The sequence below is a fragment of the Onychostruthus taczanowskii genome, unplaced genomic scaffold (assembly GCF_017590055.1).
Source record: "Onychostruthus taczanowskii isolate IOZ18803 unplaced genomic scaffold, ASM1759005v1 scaffold112, whole genome shotgun sequence".
Taxonomy (NCBI): domain Eukaryota; kingdom Metazoa; phylum Chordata; class Aves; order Passeriformes; family Passeridae; genus Onychostruthus; species Onychostruthus taczanowskii.
Genome location: NW_024497852.1, coordinates 594,282 through 606,779, shown reverse-complemented (window position 1 = coordinate 606,779; position 12,498 = coordinate 594,282). Strand labels below are relative to the sequence as shown.

General features: G+C 67.0%; 2 protein-coding genes across 5 annotated transcripts in view; both read right to left on the bottom strand.

Moving 5' to 3' along the window:
* LOC121347289 (ras-related protein Rab-3A) overlaps positions 1–727 on the bottom strand; it is a 5,786-nt gene extending 5,059 nt beyond the window's left edge. Inside the window, exon 1 of the mRNA XM_041425850.1 lies at positions 40–727. Coding sequence (XP_041281784.1) covers positions 40–327 — 288 coding nt within the window. The 5' untranslated portion in view covers positions 328–727. The remainder of the gene's footprint in view (positions 1–39) is intronic.
* A 2,778-nt stretch (positions 728–3,505) lies between these two features.
* Positions 3,506–10,307, bottom strand: LOC121347253 (cAMP-specific 3',5'-cyclic phosphodiesterase 4C-like). Of its 4 annotated transcripts, none has more exons than XM_041425789.1 (15): positions 9,865–10,307; positions 8,035–8,223; positions 7,922–7,958; positions 7,754–7,818; positions 7,597–7,646; positions 6,959–7,104; positions 6,760–6,853; positions 6,187–6,365; positions 6,002–6,100; positions 5,766–5,930; positions 5,584–5,683; positions 5,347–5,501; positions 5,142–5,264; positions 4,777–4,959; positions 3,506–4,702 (listed from the first exon to the last, which is right to left on the bottom strand). In XM_041425789.1, exons 1-15 carry the CDS (start codon positions 10,011–10,013, stop codon positions 4,184–4,186), a joined length of 2,253 nt encoding a protein of 750 aa, XP_041281723.1. In that variant the 5' UTR covers positions 10,014–10,307; the 3' UTR covers positions 3,506–4,183. The 4 variants fall into 4 exon arrangements, with proteins under 4 accessions (XP_041281723.1, XP_041281730.1, XP_041281739.1 ...); XM_041425796.1 differs by having other exon boundaries at positions 6,959–7,074; positions 9,865–10,302; XM_041425805.1 differs by having other exon boundaries at positions 6,959–7,071; positions 9,865–10,286.
* Between the last annotated feature and the right edge of the window lie 2,191 nt (positions 10,308–12,498).

Below are 12,498 nucleotides of genomic sequence, written 5' to 3'. Positions count from 1 at the left end.
GTGGGGTGGTCCCGGTGGGGGGGACGGGGGGGGTCTCACCTCTGCCGCGCTCGCGCCGCCGCCTCCTCCCCGCAGCGACTGCAGCAGATGCGGAGCCCGGGTGACGTCGGCTGAGGGGGAGGAGCTTTCTATGCAAATGAGTCTTGGCGTCACGGGCGCGCCCCTGAGGGAGGCGCTGATTGGCTCGGCGGCGCGCTTTGATGGACAGCGGGCGGACGGGGGGGGAGGAGACCCCCCCTTTCGGCGCGATGGTGGGCGCCGCCCCCTCCTCCGGCAAAGCGCAGTGGTGCGGTCCGGCCGCGCTCCGCGGGGCGCGGGATGAACCATCCGTGCGCCAGCGGGGGTGTAGGGCGAACCATTCCCGCTCTAAGGGGGGGGCGAGGTTTGACAGCCTCCCTGTCGCGACATGGCGCGCTATCGCGACGCCTTCCATAGGCCCGCAGTCGCGGGCAGGCTGATCCTTCCCGTGACAGGGCGGCTGGCGCTGAGGCGGGGCTGGTGCGCAGGTGGGCGGCCATGTCCTCCCTCGCCCTGAGGCTCCAGCGGGGATTAGGGCCGGCAGCATATGGCGGCCTGAGGGCAGCGGCACCGCCCTGCCCTGCCCGGGGCCCCGGAGCCTCCCGGGCCCTGCCCCGCCCGGGGGCTCCGTGCTCTCTGTCCCGGTGCAGCTCTTGGCTCCTGCCCAGGCTCATCCCACAGCCACAGCCCCGGCAGGACCGAGCCGGACACGGTGGGCTCGGGGTGGGCAGCGGGGACAGCGGGGTGGCACGGGCAGTCCGGCATGGCATGGGGGAGCAGGGATGGAGCCGGCTGTGGGGATGGACACGGGGCCGGGATGGACACAGGTCAGGGATGGACACAGGACAGGGATGGACACAGGACAGGGATGGACACGGGGCCCGGGATGGACACAGGACAGGGATGGACACAGGTCAGGGATGGACACAGGACAGGGATGGACACAGGACAGGGATGGACACGGGGCCAGGGGTGGACACAGGACAGGGATGGACACAGGACAGGGATGGACACGGGACAGGGATGGAGCCAGCCATGGGATGGACATGGAGTCAGGGATGGAGCCAGCTGTAGGATGGATCCAGAATTAGGGATGGATCCAGAATTAGGGATGGAGCCAGAATTAGGGATGGAGCCAGAATTAGACATGGAGCCAAGCTCAGGGAGGGATCCAAAACTGGGGATGGAGCCAGGCTCAGGGATGGATCCAGAATTAGGGATGGAGCCAGGCTCAGGGATGGATCCAGAATTAGGGATGGAGCCAGGCTTAGGGATGGATCCAGAATTGGGGATGGAGCCAGGCTCAGGGATGGATTCAGGCTGCTGTGACCATTTTTCATCACCTTCCCCAGCCAACAGCCCCTCAGCCAGAAATAGGGGGGAAAAAAGCACTTTTTCCACCTGCTTTTCTCTTGCAAGTCTGGATTTGAGGAATTTGAGCTGTGACCATTTTTCATCACCTTCCCCAGCCAACAGCCCCTCAGCCAGAAATAGGGGGGAAAAAAGCACTTTTTCCACCTGCTTTTCTCTTGCAAGTCTGGATTTGAGGAATTTGAGAGCACAGAGCCTCAGCCCATCCCTCTCTGGAGAGACAGGGGGACATCCAGCACCCACCAGCGACGGCACCGAGCCACCAGCACCCCGTGCGGGACCCGGCACTCCCGGAAAAACCCTGGAGAACGCCCGGGCTGGGGAAAAACCATCAGTTCGGGAGGCCCTGCTGCTGCCAGGGCAGGCAGGGGGCGAGGGCCCCACGTGCCGGGGCAGTGCCACGGGTGGGGCCGTGTTTGTGGAGATAAATCACCGCGGGGAGCAATGCGGAAGAGCAGGGAGCGGGGGCTCCGCGCCGCGCCAAGCCGGCGATTAAATATTTACCTTAGCAGGTCGTGTTTGCCAGTGATGGATCGGCGTTTCCAGGGAGGAGCTGGCTTTTGTTCCAGCACGGAGCCAGGCCCTGCCCGGTGCCCGGCGGGAGACGGGGCCGCCAGCCACACCGCTCCCTGGGGACATCGGCTGGGGCTCCCGTGACACAAAGAGGCAAGGCTCATGTTTAGGGTGGAACAAACCGGGTTTAATCTCTGGAAGGTGAAGGAAGAATCCCAAAGGACCCTGCCCCAGGCAGGACAACGGAGGTGGGGAGTGGGGAGGGGGTGGTGACAGCACCCGCCGGGGTCCGAAATGTGAAGTGCAAACGGCATTTGGAGTGATCACAGAGCAGAAATGGAACTTTCCTCCCCAAAAATGCGTCTTTCCTGCCCCAAAATTGTGTGTAAGCCTGCCACAGCCCCGGCAGGACCGAGCCGGACACGGTGGGCTCGGGGTGGGCAGCGGGGACAGCGGGGTGGCACGGGCAGTCCGGCATGGCATGGGGGAGCAGGGATGGAGCCGGCTGTGGGGATGGACACGGGGCCGGGATGGACACAGGACAGGGATGGACACAGGTCAGGGATGGACACAGGTCAGGGATGGACACAGGACAGGGATGGACACGGGACAGGGATGGAGCCAGCCATGGGATGGACATGGAGTCAGGGATGGAGCCAGCTGTAGGATGGATCCAGAATCAGGGGTGGATCCAGAATCAGGGATGGATCCAGGCTCAGGGATGGATCCAGAACTAGGGATGGAGCCAGGCTCAGGGATGGATCCAGAATTAGGGATGGAGCAAGGCTCAGGGATGGAGCCAGAATTAGGGATGGAGCCAGGCTCAGGGATGGATCCAGAATCAGGGGTGGATCCAGAATCAGGGATGGAGCCAGGCTCAGGGATGGATCCAGAATTAGGGATGGAGCCAGGCTTAGGGATGGATCCAGAATTGGGGATGGAGCCAGGCTCAGGGATGGATTCAGGCTGCTGTGACCATTTTTCATCACCTTCCCCAGCCAACAGCCCCTCAGCCAGAAATATGCTGCAGCCCCTCACCCAGAAACAGGGGGGAAAAAAGCACTTTTTCCACCTGCTTTTCTCTTGCAAGTCTGGATTTGAGGAATTTGAGAGCACAGAGCCTCAGCCCATCCCTCTCTGGAGAGACAGGGGGACATCCAGCACCCACCAGCGACGGCACCGAGCCACCAGCACCCCGTGCGGGACCCGGCACTCCCGGAAAAACCCTGGAGAACGCCCGGGCTGGGGAAAAACCATCAGTTCGGGAGGCCCTGCTGCTGCCAGGGCAGGCAGGGGGCGAGGGCCCCACGTGCCGGGGCAGTGCCACGGGTGGGGCCGTGTTTGTGGAGATAAATCACCGCGGGGAGCAATGCGGAAGAGCAGGGAGCGGGGGCTCCGCGCCGCGCCAAGCCGGCGATTAAATATTTACCTTAGCAGGTCGTGTTTGCCAGTGATGGATCGGCGTTTCCAGGGAGGAGCTGGCTTTTGTTCCAGCACGGAGCCAGGCCCTGCCCGGTGCCCGGCGGGAGACGGGGCCGCCAGCCACACCGCTCCCTGGGGACATCGGCTGCGGCTCCCGTGACACAAAGAGGCAAGGCTCATGTTTAGGGTGGAACAAACCGGGTTTAATCTCTGGAAGGTGAAGGAAGAATCCCAAAGGACCCTGCCCCAGGCAGGACAGCGGAGATGGGGAGTGGGGAGGGGGTGGTGACAGCACCCGCCGGGGTCCGAAATGTGAAGTGCAAACGGCATTTGGAGTGATCACAGAGCAGAAATGGAACTTTCCTCCCCAAAAATGCGTCTTTCCTGCCCCAAAATTGTGTGTAAGCCTCGGGGAGGCTCGTAGTAAAAAGTGAGCTACAAAAGGCTTTGAAAAGTGAACCCGTCCCAAAATAAATAAAGCACTGAGCCGTGCCTGTGCTGTGCTGGGGGTGCCACCAGCACCCTCTGCCCACCTCGTCCTGCCAGGGGACACCTGGCAAGGTGCTGGAATGCTCCTTCCTGCAGCGTTGTGGGGTGTGATGTCCCCAGGGCTGGGCTGGGCCCCGAGCAGCGTGTCCCCACGCCCTGTCTGAAGGGGACAGGGACCTTTCCCAGGGAGAAGGCCAGCAGCGTCCTCGTACCTGTCAGGACCTGCCCAGCTCCCAGACGGGGACACATCCCGGGTGCCTCCGAGTCCTTACAGTGCCAGTGCTCCCCAGTGCCAGCTCCCCACTGTCCCCAGCACTGCTCAGGGCAGTGCCCAGTCCCACATCTCCCCCGCAGCCAGGGGTCGGTGCCGCTACGTGCCCAGGGACAGGAATGTGACATTGCCCTCTGTGTCCAGGCACAGCCCCCGGCTGCCCTCGGGGCCTGGCACGGAGCACCCGCTGCCACCGTCCTTCGGCAGCGTCCCCTCCAGCGCCTGCCGGTTGTCCACGTCCCTGGGGCGGGGGACAGGCGAGTCCCGGTCCCCGGGGCCGGGGGACAGGCGCTTGGTGTCGGCACACTCCGAGTCATCCGTGCCTGGTGTCTTGGAGCCGCTGTTGTCCTCGTCCAAGGGGCTCTCGGCGCCCTCCAGCTCCGTGTCCGACTCACCCTCCTCCTCCTCCTCCTCCAGCGTCAGCTCGAACTGGAACTTGTCGGTGGTGGCGGGGGACACGGCGGGTGCCTCGGGCGGAGGGGAGGGGCTGCGCGGGATCATGCTCTGGTACCACTCCCGGTTGTCCTCCAGCGTGTCCAGCAGCTCCTGGGCGTCGGGGTGCACGAGGTCGGCCCAGGTCTCCCACAGCGGGTGGGCGATGAAGTCGATGAATCCCACCTGGGGGGGAGGCAGAGCTGAGCCCCCCCTGCCTTGCCCTGGCACCCCGCCCTGTCCCCAGGCTGCCACCCCACCTGGGATTTCTCCACGGAGGCGGTGTGCTTGTCACACATGGGGCTGATCTCCATGCCCTTCTCCCGCTCCCGGTCTCCTTGGTGGAAGAACTCCACCATGATGCGGTCGGTCCACTGCCGGTACAGCTCCAGCGGCTTCGTGGGGTTGCTGAGGTCGGCGCAGTGCACCATGTTCTGCAGAACCTGTGGGCATGGACACCGTGTCCTCTGTCCCCCAGGTCCACCCACGCTGTGCCACGAACTCGCTTGGCCCCCCCCCCAAGTTGGGTTTGGGATGGTGGTGGCACCAAGTGGGACATCCCGGAAGGCCAGAGCTGGGATGGACACCTGCGGTGCTGGGAAGGGTTGCCCAGGTGTGTCCCCACCTGGATGCGGTCGGAGTAGTTGTCCAGCAGCAGCACGCCCAGGCTGGTCACCTTCTTGGTCTCCACCATGGTCTTCAGATCCGCCAGCAGGTTCATGTGCTTGGACATGTCCGTGGCCAGCACCTGGGCAGGGAGAGGTGGGAAAGGGTCTCAAGCCTGATCCCCCAGCCCAGACCCCACCCTGGGCTGCTCCAGCCCCCCATACCATGTCGATGACCATTTTACGGAGCGTCTGCCTCTGCTTCCTGCTCAGGTTCTGGAAGATGTCGCAGTTCTCCTCCTGGAGCAGCTTGAAGCCCACGGCCAGGTGGTGATTCTCCAGCACCGAGGCGTCGTTGTACATCAGGGCCAGCTCCGAGTCTGTGAGACAGCACCGGTCACCCCAGGGTGACTCCTGGGGTCCCCCAATATCCCCCAGGTCCATCCCTGCGCCCCAGCTCACTGGTGTTGATGAGGAACTGGTTGGAGACCCCGGGGTGGTCAACGTCATGGATGGCGCTGGCAAAGATGGCAGCCATGATCTCCAGGTCCGTGAAGACAGCCTAGGAATGGTGGGAAAAGGCATTGGGGACACGTGACGGCCCCTCAGGCACACCTGGGTGGCTTCAGGTGACCAGGAATCACCTCCAGCGCAGGCGTGGAGAGTAGGACGTGCGTGGACTGCGCCACGTCGGCGGCGTGCAGGCTGTTGTGGTAGGCCACGTCGGCGTGGTAGTGGTCCTCCAGCGTCAGCATGTAGGTGATGAAGGTGTTGACGGGGATACGGAAGGTCTTCATCAGGTCACGCTCCTGCGGGAAGGCGGGAGGTGGCTCGTCCCCATGCGGGCACAAGGACAGGGACGTCCCGGCGGGGCGCTCACCTGGAAGATGCTGTACATGATGACGGTCAGCGGGCGGTTCCCCGAGTACTCGGCGACTTTGAACACGTCGAGCCCCCACTTGCTGGTGTCCTCCAGCTCCTGGGGAGCAGAGGGACAGAGATCCATGGGGGGGTGGTGTTGGGGACCCCAGGGTCGGGGGGGGGGTCAGCCCTGCCAGGGCCCACCTTGGCCAGCAGCGCCTCGTGCTCCGTGCGCACCCCGAAGCGGGGGATGCCGGCGGTGGCCAGGCTGGAGCTGTGCTTGAGCTTCCTGACGCCGCTGATCTGGGACATGGGACGCTTCCTCCTCTCCTTCTCTTTGTCCTTTGCCAGTGCCGAGGGGATCTCCACCTCGTGCTGCTTGTCTGGGGTGACACGGGGAGGCCAAATGTCATTGCCAGCGTCTCCCCGCGTCACGCTGTGACAATTTGGGGGGCTGCAGCACTTTACTTCACCCCCATCCACAGGTCACAGATCTGCCAGGGGACCCCTGGACACTCCTCCAGGCACACAGGGGTGGCCCCAACAGCCCCAGTATACACCAGTATGAGCCAGCACCCCCAGCCAGTACAAATGCTGTGACATTTGTGGGACAAATCCCACTGGGACACCCAGGAAAACCCCCCTGGGTCCCCCATTCCATTCCTCCACAAGAAACAAGCAGGACCCTCCACTGCCCGTGGGCACCCCAGCTCCCTGGGGACACAAAGCCCACCCTGCTGCCAGCGGGGAGGTGACCCTGGGGCAGGGGGTCCTCACCCAGGAAGGTGCTGGAGATGTACTCGGACACCTGGTTCCCGGAGCGGCTGGTCTCCGAGAGGTGCGTCAGCTCCCGGCTCAGCATCCGCTTGAACTGTGGGTGGTTGGCAGGGTCAGCGGTGTGGGGGGCTGGCAGGACATCCTGGGGGGCTCTGGGGTCCCCACGCCCGCCAGGGTGACCGTGAAAATGTCCCCTTACCTTGTTGGAGGCCATCTCGCTGACCGAGTGCCTGGTCTGCAGCGTCTCCAGCTGGTCCAAGCACCAATCCAGCTCCTCCAGGGTCTCCCTCGAGAGCTTCTGGTGGGCATCTTCTGCTGGGGACACCCGCCAGCTTGGCAAGGGACCTGCCAGCAGCGCGGCCACCCGGCACAGGGGGGCTGGTGCCACCCCAAACCCGCGTGGAGTGTCACAGCACCCCCCGAGCGGGGCGGCGGGGGGACGCGGGGGTCGGGGTCAGGCATCCCTGGGCAGCGGGGCTCAGCCCCGGCACGCTGTCCCCATGGCGTGGCAGCCCCGGCACGCGGCGTGCCACGCTGTCCCGTGGGGTGACAGCCAGCCCCGGGGGCAGCCGGGCTCCCGCGGGGCCCCGCTCACCGCCGGGCTTTTATTAATGGAAGGTTTGACGTCAACGGGAGCTTTTCCACCGCCGCCAAGGGCGGCCAGGCGGGAGGAGCTGCCGAAAACCAGACATGGATCCCAAAGGGCAAAGCCGCAGCTCTGCCTTGCCTCGGAGGAGGTGGCTGCACCCCCCAGGGCACGGCAGGACACAGCCTGGGGACACGGGGACAGCCAGCTCGTACCAAAATCTCCCCACCGCCGCCCTCCCCGGCACTCACCGGAGAGGCTGGCCTTGCTCCCCGAGGGCAGGCTGCTGCTCGATCCTCGCCTGTCAAACACGGGGGGCTGAGTAGCTGTGACCCCCACAGCCGTGCCCCCCCGCCCCGCCGTGGGCTGGGGTCCCCACTCGGGTGACATCCTCGCCCTCCAACTCACTTGATGCCAGCGCGGTCCTGGAGGTGGGTCAGGTTGCTGCGGACGGTGCGGAGGCTGGCCAGGACCTGGGGGGCGACAGGGGGCTGGGGTCGGGCGGACCCCCGCGGGACACCCACCCCGCTGCTGGCCGCACGCCCTGTCCCCTCCTGTGTCCCCCGTGGCACCTACCTGGGCGAAGGGTGTGACGATCATGTCTTCTCCATGCCTGCGGGAGCACGGGGAGCGTGAGGCTCGGGGAGGGGAGGCTCGGGGAGGGGGATGTGGGCTGGGGGGACACTCACAGGTCGCTGGCGATGGAGGAGTTGCGGGACATGGCTTTTGGGGACAGGTCGTAGTCGCTGTCGGAGCGGTACAGGAAGGACTCGCGGCGCTGGCCGTGCGAGAAGGTGCCCTGCAGGACCAGCCCCGCGCCCGGGCTGGCCTGGGGGTCCAGGGCGCCCCGGCCGGGGGGGCCATTCTCCAGGTCAAAGCTGTGAAGGGAGAGGGGACAAGGCTGGCAAGGGGTGCGTGTTTCAGGGAGCTCAGCCCAGGGGATGCTGCCAGGTTTGTCGGGTTCTCTGTGCCACCACCTCGCTCTGGCTTGGTGGCCCTGTGGTGACAGCGGTGCCCGGTCTGGCCCCGCTGGCTCCTCCACCTGCTGGGAACGGGCACAGCTCGGTGCACAAGGACCCTCTCAGCTCCCTGCTGGCACAGTGGCCCTGGGACTTGGGACACTGACCAGCAGAGCCAGGCTGTCCCGTGTCACCCAGCTGGGACAGGACCCGCTGCCCTGAAGCTCCCAGCTCCAGTGACCCCCAGGAAGGGCCGGCTCCTGCCTGTCCCTCCCCCTACCTGTCACCAGCACCACGGTCCCAAGTCCTCCAAAGCCTCCATCAGCCCCGTCTCGAGGTGCCGTGTCCCATGGAGGGGACAATATCCCAGCCACGGCACAGAGCCAGGGGACATCGAAGGACAGAAACCGACGCAGAAGCCAAGCCCTGGCCCCTGGGGACACGCTGGCGGCAGCCCAGGGGCAACCCGACCGGAGTCACCTGGCAGCCGTGTGCATCCAGGGGGGACAGGGGACAGGCATGGTGACCCCGCAGTGTCCCCAAGCTGGCCGCGGCCGCCTCACCCACCCTGCCGCTCTGCTGGCCCCGGGGTCATGGGAAAGGCTGCACGCAGCAGGGACACAGCGAGGGCCATCCAGCGCCTGTCCCCTCCCGCAGCCGCCACCGCCGTGGGGACGGGGACAAGCCACCCCAGAGCAGTGCGAAAGCGCAGACGCCACCGGGGCCACCGTGTCCCCAGCGGGATCCCGGCACCTACCCGATGCAGGAGTGCCTCCGGGACGGGCACCGGCTGCCCGGCAGCATCGTCCCGCTCCGGCAGCCCCGGCGGCTGTGGCGCGGCCGCCCCCGGCAGTGGCAGTGGCAGTGCCAGCCGGCACCGCGTCATGCCATCCCGCAGCCCCTTGTTTTCCTGCCTCGGCTTCCCATCCCCGATGGTACCGGCGACACAAAGCCGCATTGTCCCCTCCGACGGCCCCGCGGGGTGATGCCCGCGTCTGTTCCCGGCCCCGTGCCACCACGCCTGACCCCGCTGCCACCGCAGGGGACAGCCCCGGGGGACACGAGCCCCTGCCACGGGGTTGGTGCCCAATTAACCCCCCTGCTTTCGGCGTTAATGACCTCCGAGCGGTGGCGGCGGGGCCGCTATAAATAGATGCTATCGCTGCCGAGGGGGGATGTGCTGAGCCCCACGGCGCCCGCGAAGGTGGGGCCGGCCCCCCAAAACCGACCCCACAGAGCTCCGAGGTGGGGAGGGCAGGGACGAGCCGCGGCGGGTGGGTGGCTGCCTTGATTTGGAGGGCAAAGTCCCCCTCCGTCCCCACCGGGCCACCTCGCCGGGGTCCCTGCCTGGCCATCGCTGCCATGAGCGTGTCCGTGCTCAGCCCCGCTCCTCCGGCCGGCTCCCCCTGACCACGAGGGGACACCCGCTGTCCCCTCCTCGTCCCCCGCGTCCCCACAGCCCCGAGGACGCGCCACAGCTCTGGGGGGGGCCATGCCCCCACGCCGGCAGCACGGGCTGGTGCCACCCCCCGCGGGGACCCGCCAGCGTCCCCCCCTTACCAGAGGGGATGCGCCACGGTGAAGCGCCGCTGCAGGCGGATGCTCTGGTTCATCAGGAGCTTCCTGAAGAGGACGGGAGAATTGCGGGGGGAACTGCGGGGGGACGCGGCCGGAGAAGCCCCCGGCGAGCAGTGCGCGGTGGGCAGCATGGCCCGGCTCAGGGACCCCCGGGCCGGCGGCGAGGCCCCGCTGCCCCCGGTGCCGAGCAGGAAGCGTGCGGCCGTCCCGGCCCCGGCAGCCCCGGGAAACTTTCCATCCCCCTCCCGCCCTGCGCCTGGGAAATTAAACAACTGTCTGGCTCCGGCAGCCGGCGCAGGGAGCGGGTCCCCCCCCGGTGTGCCTGGCGGCCCGGGCACGTGGCCCCTCGCTGGCCCGGTGCCACCGGCCACCCTGCTGTCCCCGAGGCGGCAGCTGCTCCTGAAAGGGCAGGGGTGCTCTGCCTGGAGACACGGAAAAACGCCCCACGAAGCCCCCCAGGGAGCCAGAGGGTGCGGAGAGGACGTGCCACGGTGCCACGGGGGGACACAGCTGAGCACGGAGCATCCCGGACACGCGGTGTGGCTGTGACACGGTGCCACGGGGGGACACAGCTGAGCACGGAGCATCCTGGACATGCGGTGTGGCTGTGACACGGTGCCACGGGGGGACACAGCTGAGCACGGAGCATCCCGGACACGCGGTGTGGCTGTGACACGGTGCCACGGGGGGACACAGCTGAGCACGGAGCATCCTGGACATGCGGTGTGGCTGTGACACGGTGCCACGGGGGGACACAGCTGAGCACGGAGCATCCCGGACACGCGGTGTGGCTGTGACACGGTGCCACGGGGGGGACACAGCTGAGCACGGAGCATCCCGGACACGCGGTGTGGCTGTGACACGGTGCCACGGGGGGACACAGCTGAGCACGGAGCATCCCGGACACGCGGTGTGGCTGTGACACGGTGCCACTGAGGGGCACAATTGAGTCTGGAGCATCCCGGACATGCAGTGTGACTGTGACACGATGCCACTGAGGGGCACAATTGAGTCTGGAGCATCCCGGACACGCGGTGTGGCGGTGCCATGGTGCCACCAAGGGACAGAGGGATGTGGCTGAGCCCGAAGCATCCTAAACTTGGGGTGTGGCTGTGCCATGGTGCCACCAAGGGACACAGCTGAGCTTGGAGCATCCCAGACGCGTGGTGTGGACGTGCCATGGTGCCACCGAGGGACCTGTGAGAGCCACACCCGTCCCACACCGTGCCCCAGCCCCTCCCTGGTGCTGTCCCCTCCTGGAGCAGAACAGGGAGCAGCAGAGTGAGGTCCAGCTGGTGACAGTGACACTGTGGGGGACCCACTGTGAGGTGGCCGTGGGAGCTGGCACTTGCCCAGCCTGATGCAGCAGGATGTGGCTACCTGCTGTTCCTGATGGCCACAAAAACATCCAGCAGCTGGCAGGGAGCCAGGAGGGACAGCAACAGAGCCCCCCTGCCAGGACAGCGCCGGTGGGGACCCCAAAACCCACCGGAGGGGCGTCCTGGAGGGGTCACCTTGGCTTTCAAAGGACTGCAAGCACGACATCAGGGCAGAGGGATGTGGGACAGGGACATCAGGGGACGTGGGACAGAGGGAAGAGCCCCCTGTGCTGGCTGGCAGCCAGCAGCCCTGGGCAGCAAGGGCTGGGCTGGCCGCGGGACAGCCAGTGCCCATCCCCAGGACAGCCAGTCCTTATCGGCGTGTCACTGTCCCCACGTGTCTGTGCAGGGGTGGAGGACAAGTGACACCAGAGCCATGTCCCTCGGCTGTGCCAGCTCGTTGCTGTCCCCACAAGCCGGGCTGGGAGAGGCACGGGACAGGGGGAATGGCCCAAAAATAGCCCTGCAGCAGCACAGCCGGGCCCGAGCCACTGCGGGAGGGACCGAGGTCACCTCGGGCAGGGCCCGGCCAGCCCCGTGGTGGCTCTGGCTGGGCCACGGGGTGGGGACAAGGAGGGGGTGAGGAGGGTGAGGACAGGCATGGGTGGTGGGGAAAAGGTGGATGGGGGTGGCAGGGACAGTGGGGGACAGGAGTGTTGTGCGGTGACAGGGACAGACGGTGATCACAACGGGCGTCCCGAGGCTGGCACGGCGGGCTCGGTGACAGAGGAGCTTGTCCCCAACCCACCGTGTGCTCTGCCCCGGTGCCGCTGTCCGGCCGCCGGTGCTGAAGCCGGGAGCGTCCCCGCCAGCCGTGCCCTGCCCGGTAACGCGTTCCCGGTGCCACCGGGACATCACCTCCCCGCTCCCCGTCCCGCCCTTACCGGGGGGGCTCGGACTCATCGCCGCTGCTGGGGCCGCTCTCCTCGATGGTGAACACCACCCGGGCAGCCTCGGGCTCGGGGGCGCGGGCCGCCTCCGCCAACCGGCAGCCCAGCGGCGGCAGCAACGGGGTCCCGGAGAAACGGCGGCGCACGGCGCCCACGGCCGCTGCCGGGCCCGGGCCCGACGGGGCGGCCTCGGCGGGATCGCGGCAGCGCTGCCGGGAAACGGAGCAGCGGTGAGGGGCGCGGGGAGCGGCCCGGGGGGGCTCCGTGCTGATCCCGGTCCGAGGGTCCCGCCCGGGCAGCGCCCCCCCCCCCCCCCCCCGGGGCCGGGGGCCGGGGGGCCCCGGGGC